The 20146-nt window shown below is 49.0% G+C and overlaps 1 protein-coding gene across 2 annotated transcripts in view; it reads right to left on the bottom strand.

The window, feature by feature from the left end:
- The window catches only part of LOC139239221 (RAS guanyl-releasing protein 1-like), a 202887-nt gene that overhangs the window by 50561 nt on the left and 132180 nt on the right, over positions 1-20146 (bottom strand). For both annotated transcript variants that reach the window (XR_011588617.1, XM_070867901.1), the window contains exons 7-11: positions 19386-19559; positions 14836-14952; positions 11681-11956; positions 8899-8979; positions 2950-3054 (exon numbers count right to left, since the gene is read on the bottom strand). Coding sequence is in view for 1 of the 2 variants with exons in the window: in XM_070867901.1 (XP_070724002.1) it covers positions 2950-3054; positions 8899-8979; positions 11681-11956; positions 14836-14952; positions 19386-19559 (753 nt within the window). In the remaining variant the exon portion in view is untranslated. The remainder of the gene's footprint in view (positions 1-2949; positions 3055-8898; positions 8980-11680; positions 11957-14835; positions 14953-19385; positions 19560-20146) is intronic.

Raw genomic sequence — 20146 nt, 5'->3', positions numbered from 1 at the left:
TGTGGTCAAGTCTCTGGAGTGGGACCTGAACGCCCAACCTTGTGACCCAGAGGCGAGAGTGCTGCCCATTGAGCCAAGGACCGTGTAGTGGTGTCACAAGCTACATTTCACGTGGGTAATGTGCATCTCTAAGAGACAACGTTTTGACTCGTGATTAAGTGGGAAGTCTCGATCTCTCTGAACATCGGGGCGTTGTTGAGTCGTGTCCACTTCTGCTGTTGAAAGCCATGGGCTATAGCACAGGTGACTGGCACCCTTTATCCTGGCAGTGCCACATATTTTGAAACATCCTGCCAGTGTCTCCCACCGCTGTTGTCGCCCAGGGCTGCGGTTAATTTCTTTACCAGCATGCCTCGATTTTAAAATTCTCATCCTTGCTTTCAAGGCTTCGCCCCTCCCAAAGTCTCTAACCTCCACCAGCCTTGCAACACTTCAAGATCTCCGCGCTCCTCCAATTCTGGCCTCTTGCATATCCGTGATTTTAATTGCTCCACCATTGTCGGCCGTGCCTTCAGCTGTCTGGGCCCTACGTCTGGAATTCCCTCCCTAAACCTCTCCGCCTCTCTACCCCTCCTTAAAACATATCCTCGTTGAGCAAGAGTTTGGTGACTGTCCTAATATCTCCTTATGTGGCTCGGTGTCAAATCTTGTCAGATAACACTCCTGTGAAGCACCTTGGGTCTTTTTAAATGACATTAAAGGCGCTATATAAATGCAAGTTGTTCTTGTTAAACGTTCTTTTCACCTCACGTATTCTGCAGTTACATTTTTCCATTGCTATTTGATATCATTTTAACGGAACAATCCGTCAGCTGCAAGACAGTTTTTCTCTGGAATTCGGTGCGTACAATGTTACTGGAGGATGGACAGGCCCTTTGCCTGTACGAGGTTCCCAAACGTCTGCTTGAGTAGCAGACTCTCAACCTCCAGTTGTATCTTCCCATCCAGTAAGAACCACCTTGATATCGCCTCCGGAAACGCGAAGGCGGAGGGCTGACCTGATAGGGGTCTTTAAAATTATGAAGGGTTTCAACAGGGTAGATGCAGAGACGTTTGTGTAGAGTCCAAAACAGGAGGTCATAGGTTTACGATAGTCACTCTTTGCTCTTTGCTTTTCCGTCATTGTTCATGGGCTTGTATGTAACCTTTAGATCTGCTGACAAAAGGCCATGTGGCTCTTTGTCGTCTGGCGTGGATACGATGGGCTGAAATGGCCTCCTTCTGCGCTGTAAATTTCTATGTTTCTATGTTTCTAATACATTTTTTTTTACACCAATAAATCCAATAAGGAATTCAGGAGAAACTTCTTTACCCAGAGAGTGGTGAGAATATAGAACTCGCTGCCATAGACAGTGGTTGAGGTGAATAATATAGATTTAAGGGGAGACTAGACATGTGGGAGAAAGGAATAGAAGGACATGCTGATAGGAGGAGATGCAGGAGCGGGGGGGAGGAGGCTCGTGTGGAGCAGAAACACCGGCACAGACCAGTTGGCCTGGTTTTGTGCTGTAAACTCTATATAATTCTAGGTAATATGGCCACATCAAGATTGGGAACTCCGTGTGTTACCTGTGATACTGTGCCAATAACCATTCCGGCACACAAAATCAGCAACCTCTCTCAGCTAAGCAGTTCGAAACAGTCCCTGTCAGACTCTTACTTCCATGACAGCTCTTCTCTTTCCAAGATGTCACAAATTTCCTCAAGGCCACAATCTCGAGTGAGTTAGGATGCACCGGGAGATGGCTTTGAGTGTGTTGATGTGAAGTGAGTTGGCGGTGTGATTGGGAGGCAGGTTTGCGTGGATGGGGGGGGGGCGGCGAGTTGAAGGAAGGTGCCTGGAACTGGGTGAGTTCGGGCATGTTGATTGATGGCAGTTGGGTTTGACCACAAATGTCAGCTTACAAAAAACAAGCGCAAAGCGCTGAGGGTGTGTGTTGTTGATAGAGCAACCATTTCATAGACAAGTGTCGCAGACAAAGTAATCCAGACAATTTTCTTGTCTTCAAAATCCTGAGGTGAAGAAGCTGCCAACTTGAGTTTGTCCAAAATGGTGGCGTCTCCAAATCCACCAAGTTTATTTTTGGCAATTCTGTTTGTGAAGTTTAACTTGTGCCTGTTCTTCACACACAAGCTTCTGGGTGGTCTAACCACAGTAAACAGGCATGATAAACAGACCGTATCTTCCCCAACATACTCCAACCAACTGCCGGTCCACCCAAACCCATCTACCACCAACATACCCAACCCAATTCACACCAAAACACTCAAGCCAAGCTCTCACCAACATACCCTAACCCACCCAAACCTACCAACCTCCCTCAATACATCCAAACCCACCCTAAACTATCTCCACCCGCTTCCAACAAACACTAAACCGAGCTACATCAACACCAATCCACCAACCTCTCCTCAACCCACCTCAATGCACTCAAACTCCTCTCCCATTGACGCGGCCAAACCACTTCACACCAACACGCTCAAAGCCATCCCTCAACACCTCCGCACTCACTCAAACCCACCGATCTCTCCTCAACGCGTCCTTGCAAACTGATCCAAACCCGCCTCCCACCAATACACCCTGGCCGGCTCACTCAAGCCTACCGCTCACTCACCTCTCCTTAACACACCCAAAAATACCTGTCCCAACTCCCAGCTCACCAACACACCCGAACACACTTTCCGAAGGGACGAGCGATGGCCTCCATCGCCCTCAGCCGGGAAGCAAGGGATATGGAGATCGGGCAGGAAAGTGGAGTTGAGGTCGATGATCAGATCAGCCATGATCTTATCGAATGGCGGAGCAGGCTCAAGGAGGCCGTGTGGCCTACTCCTGCTCCTATTTCTTATGTTCTTAATCCAGCCCCGACTGACCTCTATCCAAATGACATGCTTTGCAAGTTAATACGGGTAGTGTTGAAGTTAGAACTGGAATTCTCATGTACTTACATCTACCATCTGCTGGACATGCTTGCTGATCGTCAGCGCATCGAGCTTTGGAGCAACACCTGGGGCCCACTCGACAACCACAGGAGGCTTGCAGGGAGGCACTGACTGGAAGCAAACAGAAACTGCTTAAACCCTCATGTAGACTACAGCTGGACGACCAGAAGACTGAAGTCAGTCAGCAAAAGGAGAGCCCAAATAAACACACACGTCACAAAAATAATCTCCTTCAATTTTCTCCTCTTGTACGGCATTGGACAATGATCTGGTAACCCATGGCAATCAAAACAGCTATTAGGTGATGTAATGTATTTGCTTCATGGTTTCTTTCCTTAAGAATTCATAGCAACACATTGCTATTACGAACTAGTTGGTTTATTAACAAAGGTTTAATAATCACACTACACATTACCAGTTCATCCACCAGGCTCACAGCCACCTGCCTCATCGTGGATCCCCCAAACCCAACTGGCTGGGGTTTTATTGAGTCTTGCGAACATCACGTGATTGGCTAAGCCATTCACAATTCAACAGCTCGACAACTATTTTTAAGTAGAATAATCAAGTGCCCCTTGATTAAAGGGGGTCACTAAAACCAACAAACTTAAATAAATTAAACTTTAGACAGTAAACTTGAATCAAATTAAAATTTGGTTGCCGGGGGTGATGATGCACTCCAATCCCTCCGATGCGGAAGACCGCGAGCGTACCGGTGGACACCGCGTGCTCCATCTCCAGGGACACCCTGGCTGGGATGTAACCGCGGAAGAGAGGCAGGCAGTCGGGCTGAACCTCTCGACCGCCCGCTCCATGGACCGGCTGATGGCCACCTTGACCATGCCCAGGGGCAGTCGTACGAGGAGGCCTTCCGACCTGCCCGCTCCCCTCCACAACGGGTGCCCAAAGATCAGGAGTGTGGGACTGAAGTGCAACCTGAATTTGAGGAGCAGCCCCTTCAAATAATGGAATAGAGGCTGCAACCTCACACACTGAACATAGACGTGGAACACGGACTCCTCCAGACTGCAGAAATTGCGAGCGGCCTCAACAGCTCTGCAAACCTGTGAGCGTACTCACAGGTACATATATTACAGGTAATCACATTTTGGAAGATAAAGTCGATTCTGAGGTTAATTCTATCACCGACATAGCTGAGATGTGTTCATGCAGTAGGCTTGAGTGAGCCGGCCAGGGTATATTGGTGGGGGGTGGGTTAGGTTCAGTTAGCAAGGATGCGTGTTGGGTGCATTGAGGAGAGATCGGTGGGTTTGAGTGAATCGGAGGTGTTGAGGGAAGACTTTGAGTGTGTTGGTGTGAAGTGGCACAGTCTTGGGATCAAACCTTGAATCTTCCTTGTTTGTGTGGCTCATTGGGAGTGTAGTTTACCACTGAGACATAGAGGGAGCTGTGCGGTGGCAGAGGTTTAGAACTGAATTCCCTTGAGTTTAGAAGATTCATCTAATTGGAGATGTTGAAGGTGATCAAAGGAGCTTATTGGGTAGATTGAGAGAAACTATTTTTTCTGGAGGGGGGAGTCCAGAACAAGGGGGCACAGCCTTAAAGTTAGAGCCAGGGGTGATGTCAGTGAAAATCTGTAACTCTCCCCCACAAAGCTGTTGAGGCTGGGAGTCATAGAAACATAGAAAAAAGGTGCAGGAGTAGGTCATTCGGCCCTTCGAGCCTGCACCGCAATTCAATAAGATCATGGCTGATCATTCCCTCAGTATCCCTTTCCTGCTTTCTCTCCATACCCCTTGATCCCCTTAGCCGCAAGGGCCATATCTAACTCCCTCTTGAATATATCCAATGAACTGGCCTCAATAACTCTCTGCGGTCGGGAATTCCACAGGTTAACAACTCTCTGAGTGAAGAAGTTTCTCCTCATCTCAGTCCTGAATGGCCTACCCCTTATCCTAAGACTATGTCCCCTGGTTCTGGACTTCCCCAACATCAGGAACATTCTTCTTGCATCTAACCTGTCCAGTCCCATCAGAATCTTATACATTTCTATGAAATCCCCTCTCATCCTTCTAAACTCCAGTGTACAAAGGCCCAGTTGATCCAGTCTTTCCTCATATGACAATCCAGCCATCTCTGGAATCAGTCTGGTGAACCTTCGCTGCACTTCCTCAATAGCATGAACGTCCTTCCTCAGATTAGGAGACCAAAACTGAACACAATATTCCAGCTGAGGCCTCACTAAGGCCCTGTACTACTGCAGTAAGACCTCCCTGCTCCTATACTCAAATCCCCTAGCTATGAAGGCCAACATGCCATTTGCCTTCTTCACCGCCTGCTGTACCTGCATGCCAACCTTCAATGACTGATGTACCATGACACCCAGGTCACGTTGCACCTCCCCTTTTCCTAATCTGCCGCCATTCAGATAATATTCTGCCTTCGTGTTTTTGCCTCCAAAATGGATAACCTCACATTTATCCACATTATACTGCATCTGCCATGCATTTGCCCACTCACCTAACCTGTCCAAGTCACCCTGCAGCCTCTTAGCGTCCTCCCCACAGCTCACACCGCCACCCAATTTAGTGTTGTCTGCAAACTTGGGGATATTACACTCAATTCCTTCATCTAAATCGTTAATGTATATTGTAAAGAGCTGGGGTCCCAGCACTGAGCCCTGCGGCACTCCACTAGTCACTGCCTGCTATTCTGAAAAGGACCCATTTATCCCGACTCTCTACTTCCTGTCTGCCAACCAGTTCTCTATCCGCGTCAGTACATTACCCCCAACTTTGATTTTGCACACCAATCTCTTGTGCGGGACCTTGTCAAAAGCCTTTTGGAAGTCCAAATACACCACATCCACTGGTTCTCCCTTGTCCACTCTGCTAGTTACATTCTCAAGAAATTCCAGAAAATTTGTCAAGCATGATATCCCCTTCATAAATCCATGCTGACTTGGACCGATCCTGTCACTGCTTTCCAAATGTGCTGCTATTTCATCCTTAATGATTGATTCCAACATTTTCCCCACTACCGATGTCAAGCTAACCAGTCTATAATTATCCGTTTTCTCTCTCTCTCCTTTTTTAAAAAGAGGTGTTACATTAGCTTCCCTCCAGTCCATAGGAACTGATCCAGAGTCGATAGACTGATGGAAAATGATCACCAATGCATCCACTATTTCTGGGGTCACTTACTTAATACTCTGGGATGCATACTATCAGGTCCCGGGGATTTATTGGCCTTCAATCCCATCAATTTCCCTAACACAATCCTTCAGATCCTCATTCTCACTAGACCCACTGTCCCCTAGTACATACGGAAGGTTATTTGTATTTTTTTTCGTGAAGACAGAACCGAAGTATTTGTTCAATTGGTCTGACATTTCTTTGTTCCCCATTATAAATTCACCTGAATCTGACTGCAAGGGACCTACGTTTGTCTTCACTAATCTTTTTCTCTTCACATATTTATAGAAGCTTTTGCAGTCAGTTTTTATGTTCCCTGCAAGCTTTCTCTCGTACTCTATTTTCCCCCTCTTAATTAAACCCTTTGTCCTCCTCTGTTGAATTCTAAATTTCTCCCAGTCCTCAGATTTGTTGCTTTTTCTAGCCAATTTATATGCCTCTTCCTTGGTTTTAACACTATCCTTAATTTCCCTTGTTAGCCACGGTTAAGCCACCTTCCCCATTTTATTTTTACTCCAGACAGGGATGTACAATTGCTGAAGTTCATCCATGTGATCTTTAAATTTTTGCCATTGCTTATCCACCGTAAACCCTTTAAGTATCCTTTGCCAGTTTATTCTAGCCAATTCACCCCTCATACCATTGAAGTTACCTTTCCTTAGTTTCCGAATTAACTGTGTTACTCTCCATCTTAATAAGGAATTCTACCATATTATGGTCACTCTTCCCCAAGGGGCCTCGCACAACAAGATTGCTAATTAGTCCCTTCTCATTACACATCACCCAGTCTAGGATGGCCAGCTCTCTAGTTGGTTCCTCGACATATTGGTCTAGAAAACCATCCCTAATACACCCCAGGAAATCCTCCTCCACCGCATTGCTACCAGTTTGGTTAGCCCAATCAATATGTAGATTAAAGTCGCCCATGATAACTGCTGTACTTTTATTGCACACATCCCTAATTTCTTGTTTGATGCTGTCCCCAACCTCACTACTACTGTTTGGTGGTCTGTGCACAACTCCCACTAGCGTTTTCTGCCCTTTGGTAGTCCGCAGCTCCACCCATACCGATTCCACATCATCCAAGCTAATATCCTTCTTTACTATTGCGTTAATTTCCTCCTTAACCAGCAATGCCACCCCACCTCCTTTTCCTCTCTGCTTATCCTTCATAAATGTTGAATACCCCTGGATGTTGAGTTCCCAGCCTTGGTCACCCTGGAGCCATGTCTCCGTGATGCCAATTACATCATATCCGTTAACTGCTGTCTGCGCAGTTAATTCGTCCACCTTATTCCGAATACTCCTCGCATTGAGGCACAGAGCCTTCAGGCTTGTCTTTTTAACACACTTTTCCCTTTTTGAATCTTGCTGTAATGTGGCCCTTTTTGCTTTTTGCCTTGGGTTTCTCTGCCCTCCACTTTTACTATTCTCCTTTCTATCTTTTGCTTCTGCCTCCATTTTATTTCCCTCTGAAAATGTCAAAACTGAGATTGAAACATTTTTTGTTGGGCACGGGTATCAAGGGTTACGGAACAAAGGCAGGTGGGTGGAGTTAAGATACAGATCTGCTATGATCTCATTGAATGGCGGAACAGGTGCGGGGACATGAATGGCCTCTTCCTGTTCCTATGTTCTAAAGAAGGCCAGGCCTACACTATGGGTTGGGTTTTCAGTTTTTAGCCGACCCTGTTAGCGCTGTGGAGGGGCGGCGGTAAGCACGTCCGGGCAGGCAGCCAGCTTCCAGGGCCCCGCCGGGACATTCGGTGCCTGGTTTGCCGGGGCGCGGAGCAGTACCGCCCGGCAGAGGTGAGCCGGTGTGCAACGCCTCTTGCTGCGACACTGGCTCAAAATTTGAAACTCGCCCGATCCGTAACGGCCCGCAGCGCCCCCTGGTGGGACCACCTGTAAACGCTGGTGGGTGGCCCGAGCTGTTCCGGCCGCAGTGAGGGAAGTAATGTCCACCTGAAGTAAGTGTGACGGGTTTTTTTGTGATTTATGTTGTTGTGGCGTCAGTAATGTATTGGGGATGTTTTTGGTGGGTTTGTTTCATGGAAGCCTCTCTTAGAGCGCTCCGAGGCCGGCTGTTTAGCTCGGGGATTTTCCCATGCTCAGCCGGCCTAGCGCCCTGAGAGAGGTGTGTAACCCCTCCCTTAGCGCCCCGCCCCACACTCCGGGCCCAGCTGACGAATTTTGCGGCTGGAGACGCAAACCATTTCCCGGCGCAAAATTTACCGCCCCGCCCGGGTTAACCCCAACAGAGGCACGGCCGAATTTCCACTCCCAAGATTAAATTTTAAGAAAAAAGTAAATTAATCATATTTCTAATAAAGAAAAATTAGCAGATTTGATGGAATATTTTGTGAATTTAAATTCTGGAGCAGGAAACACGAATGATGGAGAAAGGAGAAGCCTGGGAGTGGGTTACAAGGCTTGGGCCACTTTAGCAGCACTCCCTTGTGAGCTGCTGTCATTCATTCATTGTATAACCCTCGTATGTATTAATACACTCCCTCCTGCTCACTGGGTGTGAATGCTCCCCTGTATATTCGGCACTGGCCTCCAAATGCATTAGTATAAAATTCTGTCACAGCTTGTAAAGTGTTCGGGCCCGAATCTCTGTGGGATCTCACGATCCACTGTGACGGACAATCAGCAAAAGCCCCCGGGAGATACGGCGTGTGGGGCCACATCTCCGGGAGGTGGATTCCAATGGCCCTCCGCTGAGGTTGTGGGAGTAGATCGGGAGAGGCCTCGCAGTATTTCCAGACCTGCGGCGAGCCGGATATTGTTTGCTTACCACTGTTCGGTGAGTCTTTGGTTCCTTGGCGTATGACAGCTCATAGATCTCGTCCTCGGTGTAGTACAGGTCAAGCGACAACTAAGAGAGATGGACAAGACAATTACAGTAACCCCGGGCAATTGGATGAGCCAATTAGAACAGTGTTTGACCTTAAAGACATCCGGGGGGAGGAATTCACTATCGCCCGTTTGTGGGGCTAACTTTTAAAAAATTTGCTGTTTGCACTCAAAGAAGGAAGTAGAGTGGTAAATCAAGCTCTCCACTTCCTTCTTGGAGCCCAATCGGCAGCAGGCGGAGGGGGGGGGGGGACGGGGGGATGGGAGGGGGGGTGGGGGCGGTGAGGTCAGCGCTGCACACTGAGTCGGGAAATTCCATTTGCGCCCCATTAATGCACCCAATTTCACCCCAATTGAGCTACATGGACACAAGGATAGTTAAGAGTATGAATCAGCTCAATGTTGGACGTTTCTTCTATTCTCAAAGAGTCGTGAGCCTTTGGAATGTGTTGCCGGCTGGTGTGATGGGTTCTGAATCTCTGCCTTCCAGAGGGAGCTGACCCGGTTCCTGACTGGGGCACAGATCGCGTCATATCGAAGGTCATTGTCTTTCTAGACAACACTTGGTTCATGTTATGCAACTTTGGCACAGACCCGATAGACCAAACGGCCTCCTTCTGTGCTATACGATTCGATAATTCTATGTGATCTCCTGGACAGGTTGCGATCACCTGAAGGGGTCGGAGAGGAATATGCCAGGGTACTTTGTCCCTTATTGGCCCCTGGTAATTTTCTCTGCTTTTTTTCCCCTCCCAGGAGTTCATGTGGCTGTGGGAGAGGGCGAGGAGGGAAGGAGGGTAGGTAGTGTAATGTATGCACCTGTGAGTATGCTCACAGGTTTGTGGAGCTGTTGGAGGGGGGCACTTGATCTAATGTTTATTTTGTTCTCCCCCAAAAGAGTTGTGGAGCTGTTGCATTGTGAGTGGTTTAGCCAGTCACGTGATGTTCACAAGACTCAATAAAACCCCAGCCAGTCACCCACGATGAGGTATGCAGTTGTGAGCCTGGTGGGTGAACTGGTAATGTGTAGTGTGATTGTTAATAAACCAACTAGTTCTTGATAGCAATGTGTTGCTATGAATTTTTAAACAAAGAACTCATGAAGCAAATACATTACAGGTAGGAAGTGTCCAGAAATGAAGCTTTATAGTGTGAGGCAGGTTTGATGGACCAGTTGATCTTTTCTTGCCCGCCAATTTCGTAGGTTTGTACGTCAGTGACTGGGCTAAAGGAACACTTGGAAAGACGAGCAGGGCGAACAGTTATAACAGTGTCTGGCCTTAGCAAGGCTAAGCCAGCTGATCAGGAGGACGGCTATAACAGACTGGGATACTAAGACACGGGGACAGGTGGATGGTTACAGCAGCGACTGGTTTTAAGGATACGCAAACAGATAGCCAGCAGTGACTGGGTCAGCAAGGAGAATCAACGTGTGTGAGATGGTTTATGTTATGAGTAAGTACTCAGGCTTGGGTCAGGTACTATTCTCTTAAGTTGGAGGTTTGTTTTACCTTTGGTCCACCAATACAGGTGCCAAATTTAAAATTCTCATCCTTGTTTTCAAATCCCTCCATGGCCTTGCCCCTCCCTGTCTCTGTAATCTCCTCCAGCCCCACAACCAACGTTCCCTATAAGGTGTGCGGTCGTACACCTCTCTACCAGTCCTGCAAAGTCTAGGACAGGGCTTCTTCAATGTGAAGGATGTGTAGAACTGTAAATGGGCCATGCACCCCCCCAAAAATAAGAGGGAGCATGGTTTATAATTCTCCGAGATCTCTGCACTCTTCCAACTCTGGCCTCCAGAGCTTGGGGCCCAGGCAGCTGAAGGCACGGCCACCAAGGGTGGAGCGATTATAATCAGGGATGCTCAGGAGGGCAGAATTAGAGGGTCGCAGATACTCGTGGGGTTGTGGGGCTGGAGGAGATTACAGAGATAGGGAGGGGCGACGCCGTGGAAGGATTTGAAAATATGGAAGTAATGCAGTAAAATATCCCAAGGCGCTTCACAGGAGCGTTATCAGACAATGTTTTGACACCGAGCCATATAAGGAGATATTAGGACAGGTGCATTGGAGGCTGTTCAGAGAAGGTTCACTCGGTTGATTCCGGAGATGAAGGGGTTGACTTATGAGGAAAGGTTGAGTAGGTTGGCCCTCTACTCATTGGAGTTCAGAAGAATGAGAGGTGATCTTATCGAAACATATAAGAAAATGAGGTGGCTCAACAAGGTAGATGCAGAGAGGATATTTCCACTCATAGGGGAAACTAGAACTCGGGGATATAGTCTCAGAATAAGGGGCCGCCCATTTAAAACTGAGATGAGGAGGAATTTCTTCTCTCAGAGGGTTGTAAATCTGTGGAATTCTCTGACCTAGAGAGCTGTGGGGGCTGGGTCATTGAATATATTTAAGACGGAGATAGACAGATTTTTGAGCGATAAGAGAGTAAAGGGTTAAGGGAACGGCCATGGAAGTGGAGCTGAGCCCATGATCAGATCAGCCATGATCTTATTGAATGGCGGAGCAGGCTCGAGGGGCCAAATAGCTGACTCCTGCTCCTATTTCTTATATTCTTATAACCAAAGGTTTGGTCAAAGAGGTCGGTGACTAGTGCTGGATTTGACAGGGACCTCCATAGGCTGAGCCTGGTTTGGGTTCGCTGTGATGGACCGTTGCTCAGCAATGAGCCGGTCCCAGGGACGGGTGATGAATGCGCGGACTCACGGTCAGGAGGTGCACCAGGTCCTTGTTGGCTTCAAACGGCGGCGTGCTGGCCTGGATCTGGATGAGCTCGGAGATGCGGCTGTAAAGTTGCTGCAGCTTGTTCAGGTTTATCTTGCAGTCTTCGATGTAGTCGGGCAGCGCCTCATTCAAGGAGACCAGGTCCTTGAGGTGGACCCCCAGGATGGGGATCTTAAACCCCGTGCATTCGCTGAAGACTCGCCGATAGTTGCTATAGTTACTGCAGGACGAGAGCAGATCCGTCATTTCGTTCAGCATCTACGTGGGAAAGAAAGCAGCAGGTTGTCAAGGGAATTGACCAATCAGCAGAGTCCAGAGTTGACATTAGAACAGAAATCACCCATCCAGTCACAACATTATGATCATTGTAATGTATTTACATGGATTCTTTGCTTAAGAATTCATAGCAACACCTTGCCTTGTTTATTCTCATTTAAGTCTTTACCCAATCCCTTTTGAAAGCTACTACTGAATCTGCTACCACCGCCCTTTCACTGCGTTCCAGATCACAGCTCGCTGCGTAAAAAGAATTTCTCCTCACCTCCCCCACTGACTTTTTGCCAATAATTTTAACTCTGTGCCCTCTGACCAGTTTCTTCTTATCGACTCGACCCAAAACCCCGAAGCGTCCCAACGAGAAAGAAACAATCGCATTTATATTGCGCCTTTCGCGAACACCGGACGTCTCAAAGCGCTTTACAGCCAATGAAGTGCTTTTGGAGTGCGGTCGCTGTTGTAACGTGGCAGCCAATTTGCGCACAGCAAGCTCCCACAAACAGCAAAGTGATAATGACCAGATCATCTGTTTTCTGTGATGTTGTTTGAGGGATAAATATTGGCCCAGGACACCAGGGAGAACTCCACGACTCTTTTTCCAATAGTGCCGCGGGATCTTTCACGTCCACCTGAGAGGGCAGACAGGGGCCTCGGTTTATGGAAAGACAGCACCTCCGACATTGTAGCACTCCCTCAGTACTGCACTGGAAAGCACAGCAATATGATAATAACCAGATAATGTTTTTGTCGTGATGTTGGTTGAGGGATAAATTTTGGTTCAGGACACCGGTTGGTATTTTCCCTGCTCTCCTTCGATATTGTGCCATAGAGGCCTTGGTTTAACCTATCATTCAAATATTGACCAGGACACCGGGGATAACCCTCCTGCTCTTCTTCAAAATAGTGCCATGGGATCTTTTACGTCCACCTGAGTGAGCAGACGGGGCCTTGGTTTAACGTCTCATCCGAAAGACGGCACCTCCGACAGTGCAGCACTCCCTCAGCACTGCACTGGGAGTGTCGGCCTAGATTTATGTGCTCAAGTCTCTGGAGTGGGACTTGAACCCACAACCTTCTGACTCAGAGGCAGGAGTGGTACCCACTAAGCTATGGCTGATACATGTGTAAAGGGAGCGTTATTGTCAACATCAGCGGGCAATCTTATCGGATGTGGAGACTGGTGTTGCAGGGACTGGTTTGACAATTCTGTAAGATCCTCACTGTCCTGGAAGGGGCCTGTAAACAGAGATATATGGTGGCATGATTGGCGATAGGATTTCAACATCAGATTCACAAATCTCAAGTCCTGCACTGACGCACCCGTGTACTCCTGCACTAATCCACAGTAATGCACACGCACACAGAGAAAGAAAGGTTTAAATGATTAACTGCAAAAAATCCTCCCTGCATTAAAAATTCATGTCATAGATGGTTATAAATGAATCGTTGAGTGAATCTTCATCAGATCTATACATTGGCCCATGTTTTTCTCCCTCCCTCCCTCTCCACCATCTTTCCCCAGCCACTCTGCCCGCCAGCCTAGTTGATAACAAATCGGAGAATGCAGTCATACTGAGTTCCCCAAATACCCTAAAGCCAAAGCGGAATACTGCGTATGCTGGAGGTCTGAAATAAATCACAGCAGGCCTGTGAATATCTGTGGACTTGCATTTCTATAGCGCCTTTCATGACTACCGGACATTTCAATACACTATTCAGACAATGAAGTACTTTTGGAGTGGAGTCACTGTTGTAATGTAGGAAACTCGGCAGCTAACTTGCGCACAGCAAGCTCCCACAAACAGCAATGTGATAATGAGCAGATCATCTGTTTTTTAGTATTGTTGATTGAGGGATAAATATTGGCCCAGGACACCGGGGAGAACGCCCCTGCTCTTCGAAATAGTTCCATCGGATCTTTTATAGCCACCTGAGAGAGCAGACGGGGCCTCGGTTTAACGTCTCATCTGAAAGACGACACCTCCGACAGTGCGGCACTCCCTCAGCACTGCCCCTCCGACAATGCATCGCTCCCTCAGCACTGCCCCCTGACAGTGCAGCACTCCCTCAGCACTGCCCCTCCCACAGTGCGGTGCTCCCTCAGCACTGCCCCTCCGACAGTGCGGCGCTCCCTCAGCACTGCCCCTCCGACAGTGCGGCGCTCCCTCAGCACTGCCTCTCCAACAGTGCGGCACTCCCTCAGCACTGCTTCCCTGACAGTGCAGCACTCCCTCAGCACTGCCCCTCCGACAGTGCGGCACTCCCTCAGCACTGCCCCCTGACAGTGCAGCACTCCCTCAGCACTGCCCCCCGACAGTGCAGCACTCCCTCAGCACTGCCCCCTGACAGTGCAGCACTCCCTCAGCACTGCCCTTCCCACAGTGCGGCGCTCCCTCAGTACTGCCCCTCCGACAGTGCGGCGCTTCCTCAGCACTGCCCCTCCCACAGTGCGGCGCTCCCTCAGTACTGCCCCTCCCACAGTGCGGCGCTCCCTCAGCACTGCCCCTTGACAGTGCGGCACTCCCTCAGCACTGCCCCCTGACAGTGCAGCACTCCCTCAGCACTGCACTAGAGTGTCAGCCTGGTTCAGGTGCTCAAGTCTCTGGAGTGAGACTGGAGCCCGTAACTTTCTGACCCAGAGGCGAGGGTGCGACCAACTAAGCCATGACTGATGAAACACAACCCGAAACGTTAACTCGGTTTCTCTCTCCACAGATGCTGCATGACCTGCTGAATATTTCCAGCATTTTCTGTTTGCCCGTGGCCTCATGCTCTGCTGGTACCAAGAGGCTGCTTGGGGAACAGCCTGCAGCTAAGTAGCCAAAGACCCGACTGGCGATACCCGTGTAATAAAGACTGACCTTGGTGACCTCCTGAGAGAGATAGGAGCTGGTTTCCTTGAGCCTAGAAATGGCACTGTGACAAAGACCTCCAATAACTGCCATTAGTGTGTTGAAATTCTGGAGCAGCCGAAGTTTCTGTGAGGGAACAGAAAAATATCAAATATTCCACTCGGAAGGTGGGCTCATATATGGCTTAAAGGGCCATCATCTTCATGTTTGTAACCACAGAGCATAGACTGAGTTGAAACACATTATTGGCTCATTTGTGCTTGACAATATTGTGACTTGAAATAATGGACAACACTTCTCTATCCCCAAACAGTAAAAAAAACTGTCCCTTTAAAAAGGACAAATGTCTCCTGTAGTGTATTTGCTTCATGGGTTCTTTGCTTAAGAATTCAAAGCAACACATTGCTATTAAGAACCAGTTGGTTTATTAGCCACTGTTTAACAATCACACTACACATTACCAGTTCATCCACCGGGCTCACAACTGCATACCTCATCGTGGATCCCCCGAACCCAACTGCCTGGGGTTTTATTGAGTCTTGTGAACATCACATGACTGGCTAAGCCACTCACAATGCAACAGCTCTACAACTATTTTGTTGTGAACAAAATTAAATCAAATGCCCCCTGATCTGGGGGACAAGCCAAACACTTTACGTGCCCTTTTTTTTTGTTTTTTTTAGGGCAGTAAAAAACACAAATTGTACAAGTGCCCCCTGGCTAAAAAGTGGGGTGGGCACTAAAACCGGCACAATAAACAAATTAAACTTTAGACAAACATCAAATTAAAATTTGGTTGCCGGGGGTGATGATGCACTCCAGTCCCTCCGGCGCCCATCTCTCGCGGAAGGCCGGGAGCGTACCGGTGGACACCACGTGCTCCATCTCCAGGGACACCCTGGCTCGGATGTAACCGCGGAAGAGAGGCAGGCAGTCGGGCTGAACGGACCCCTTCGACCGCCCGCTGCCTGGACCGGCTGATGGCCCCCTTGGCCGTGCCCAGGAGCAGCCCTACGAGGAGGCTCTCCGCAACAGCTCGACACATCTGTGGCATACTCACACGTGCAGACATTACACCCTCCCAATTAGAGTTGTGCCCCAGGAAGTCCTTTGTATCACTTCCTGTTTTGGAAAATATGAAAAATGGCAGACAGGAAAAAAACTAACGGTCCAGCCAGGCTGTCCCACACAATTATTATCCCTTATGCATCACAATATATACAACCCACCTTACCCAGGGCCATGTCATCTCTTGGAAGAGGTGAAAAAACAGATTAAAAACCCAACTTAAACGATAGTACAAAAGCAAAATACTGCGGAGGCTGGACTCTGAAATAAACACAGAAACTTTTCGGTTTTTATTTATTACTGACAACTGTAGTGTTTCCTTCAGCCTTGAATATCCTTGCATTTATGCACAGAATTCAAATTCAAATGGCCTTTTTCTGTCGAAAAATTGCCAGGGGATTGGCTAAAGCAGTGGATTATGCACTGACATTTCACCGCTGGGACTCGGGTCTGAATCCAGCCACGATTGACGGGTTCGAAACCTCCCCGGGATACAAGAGTCCAAGCTGACGCGAGGTTTGATGGTTTCAGTGAGTTCCTAGTTGGCTCAGAGTGCCGTCTCTAACTAATCACTCAACTGGCGATCTCACCGGCGATTCCAAAACGGTAATTTAATACACAAAGAATTTTCTGGAGCTCAGCTTTTAATGAGTAGGTGAAATGGTTTCCAAGCGACCATGTATAATTTGCACAGACCTTGGAATTTACCCCAATCTCCTGAGGGAGAGGTATGACCACAGTATGACCACATAGGATAGTCGAGAGAAGCTTCACGAACATCTCGCATTACTCGGCCCTTGAACTGCAATCAAGAGATGACAATCCCTAGGTCCTGAACACAACAGTATTCCATGGACCATCGAAAGGAATGTTTATATTACAGCGGTGTAATTCAATGGAGATGCGCAGGTCTCTTTCCATCAGTTACGCTTCAGAATATAAACATCCCAATCCTTGGGTGGCCAATGGTACTGTCTGCGCGCCCCCCCCCACTGCCCCCCTGGCCTGCGAGCACCATTGGAGCAGGCCGGGGAGCGGAAGGAGCAGTGTGGCGGAATACCACTCCAGGAAGCAGCACGTGCTGGGGCAGGAGAGCAACGGCAGTGAACAGGCCGACTGGATTGGACGTTGCCAAGATCCAGATCGCTGATTGGAGCGTGGGCAGGTACAGCAGGAGCGGCGAGGTCGGGGCGAAGGAGCGGCGAGCGATTGTAGAGAGACGTGATCGGGGCCCAGGAGAGGCGTGAGTTCGGGACCCAGGAGAGGCGAGGGCACAGGGGCAGCACGGGCCAGCCCACACTGCGATATGTGTGCGCACTAGGTCCGTGCAGCAGAGCTGGTCTCCAGTCGCCCTGGTTAACCCTTGCCACTGGACCAAGACCTGGCTCTGTCAAGCCCGTGTGGTGGCTGGTGTGCAACGGCCACCACACGTTAAAAAAATCCACGCACAGGCATCTTCCACCCTTCAGGATTTAGTTCGGGATCTGGAATATTAGGTCCTTCATTGAAACACCTGTGAACTTTTTGGCGTGGATGCAAGTCATCCTCGATTCGAGGGACTGCCTATGATGATGATGACAATGTTACAATGATCTTATCGAAACGTATAAGATTATGAGGGGGCTTGACAAGGTGGATGCAGAGAGAATGTTTCCACTGATGGGGGAGACTAGAACTAGGGGGCATAATCTTAGAATAAGGGGCCGCCCATTTAAAACTAAGATGAGGAGGAATTTCTTCTCTCAGAGGGTTGTAAATCTGGAATTTGCTGCCTCAGAGAGTGTGGAAGCTGGGGCATTGAATAACTTTAAGACAGAGATCGACAGTTTCTTAATCGATAAGGGAATAAGGGGTTATGGGGAGCGGGCAGGGAAGTGGACCTGAGTCCACAATAGGATCAGCCATGATCGTATTAAATGGCGGAGTAGGCTCGAGGGGCTGTATGGGGAAATTGCCCGCGGGCAGCGAGGCTGCAGCTGCCGAATGTCAGAGACAGTTTTGCACATCAGCCACCGGGGCGCCCCCTTAAAGGGGAGGCCTGCTGCGCCCCGGGAAGCCATTTTAACTTGTCGGCCGACTCTTGCGTCGTCCCGACAACGGCGGCCCTCGCGTCAACCAGGTCGCTATCGTGCTGCCCGGCACTCCGGCACTCCATTTGTGGTGCCAGGCCGCTGGCTCAGCCAATCGCGTCCCAGGTGGTCCAGCGGCGGCCACAAAAGAGTGCGCAGCGGCCCGCCCCTTTAATTGATGGGGAGGGACCTTGTAGCGGCACTGGACTCGGGAGCGCCCCCTAAAGGAAGCGGAGCACCCCAGACAATGCTCGGCTACCTTTGAGGGGCTTACGGTCCAATTCCGCCTCGGGGGTGGGGTGGGGGGGGGGGAAGTCCCGAAGGCTGACCGCCCCCAATCGGGGTGAGGGGCAATTTCGGTCTTGGGGTACAGATGCACAAATCACTAAACATACTTAATAAGGCCATGAAACAAGCAAACAAAGCAAAAGGCTGCATTTCTAGAAGGACAGAATTGAACAGCAGAGAGATGATGTTAAACATAAATTGAACCTTGGTTACAACACACACTTGTGTGCACAATTGTGGTCGCCATATTACAAAAAGGGCACTAGAGAAGGTGCAAAAATGATGAAAAGAATGAAACCAGAACCAAGAGGTTATAAATATCAGGAAGGACTGAACAGTCCTCTGGAAAAGTGAAGGTTGACGTCGACCTGATAGAGGTCATTAAGATTATGAAAGGGTACGATAGGATAGACGTAAAGATGTTTCCACTTGTGAGAGAGTCCAAAACTAGGGGCCATAAATATAGGACAGCCACTAATAAATCCAATAGGGAATTCAGGAGAAACTTCTTCACCCAGAGAGTGGTGAGAATGTGGAACTTGCTGCCACAGGGAGGGGTTGAGGCGAATAGTCTCGATGCATTTAAGGGGAGGTTCGATAAACACATGAGGGAGAAAGGAACGGCGGGTTATGTTGATAGGGTTGGATGAAGAGAGGTGGGAGGAGCCTGGCGTGGAGTATAAACACCGGCACGGACCCGTTGGGCTGAACGGCCTGTTTCTGGACTGCAAACTCCATGTAACCCTAAAGACACAAAACAGGGCAAAACCCAGGGCCAATAAGGGACAGAGAATACACTGGAAAATTCCTCCCGCACCCCCTCAGGTGATCAAACCCCAGCCAGAAGATCATTCCTCAATGCCAAGCTTGTATTTTAGCAGGGTGTAGTTTGCAGGAGGTAGCGTGGCCTGAGGGAGCTAAGGAGACACAGGGTTTGATCGAGTTAGTGCAGGAGCTGATGTGATGAGCTGCGATTTCGATGCTGTAAATTTTTAATTGATTAGAATAATTATCTTTGACGAGATCACGGGGGAGCCTTAATCCAGCATCACTGTCCTTGCATGCATGAATACCTAGCAACCGATGTAAAGTGCGACTGATTTCCCCGGGGTGGATCTCCTCACGAGACCCTACCTGAGCGACGTGTATGAACTTGGTGAAGACTTCGGCCCTCTGTGCTGGGGTGGGCCTGTTGAGGATCATCAGCTGAACCCACTGGGAGATCCCATTCACCAGGGACACCGAGCGTTCCAGGGCTGGGTTCTCCCTCACACACCCGCTGACCATGTAACTCCTATAGTCCAGGTACTGCAACAAAAAAAACAGGAAAGGACTTGTATTTATATGACACCTTTCACATCTTCAGGGCCCCCCCACCCCGCCCCCCCGAAAACCCTTTGCAGCCAATGGGGAGGCTTCTGGAATGTCGTCACTGTCGTACCATAGGGAACCACGGCGGCCAATTGTGGAACAGCAAGATCCCACAACCAGCAACGCGATAATGACCAATCTGTTCTTCAATGATTTTGATTGCGAAAAAGACTTGGATTTATATAGCGCCTTTCACATCCAAAGCGCTTTACAGCCAATGAAGTACTTTTGGAGTGTAATGTGGGAAACACGGCAGCCAATTTTCGCACAGCAAGCTCCCACCTATTCTGTTTTTTTGTTATGTTGATTGAGGGATAAACATTGACTAGTACACTGGGGAGAACTCCCCTGCTCTTTGGTGCCGTGAGGTATTTTCCATCCACCCGAGAGTGCAGACGGGGCCTCGGTTTAACGTCTCATCCGAAAGACGGCACCTCCGACAGTCCAGCACTCCCTCAGCACTGCACTGGGAGTGACAGCCTGGATTTTTGTGCTCAAATCACTGGAGCGCCGCCCACTAAAGG

The sequence above is a fragment of the Pristiophorus japonicus genome, chromosome 26 (assembly GCF_044704955.1).
Source record: "Pristiophorus japonicus isolate sPriJap1 chromosome 26, sPriJap1.hap1, whole genome shotgun sequence".
Classification (NCBI taxonomy): domain Eukaryota; kingdom Metazoa; phylum Chordata; class Chondrichthyes; family Pristiophoridae; genus Pristiophorus; species Pristiophorus japonicus.
The sequence above is the reverse complement of the archived record's forward strand: the minus strand, read 5'-3'. Positions and strand labels throughout refer to the sequence as shown.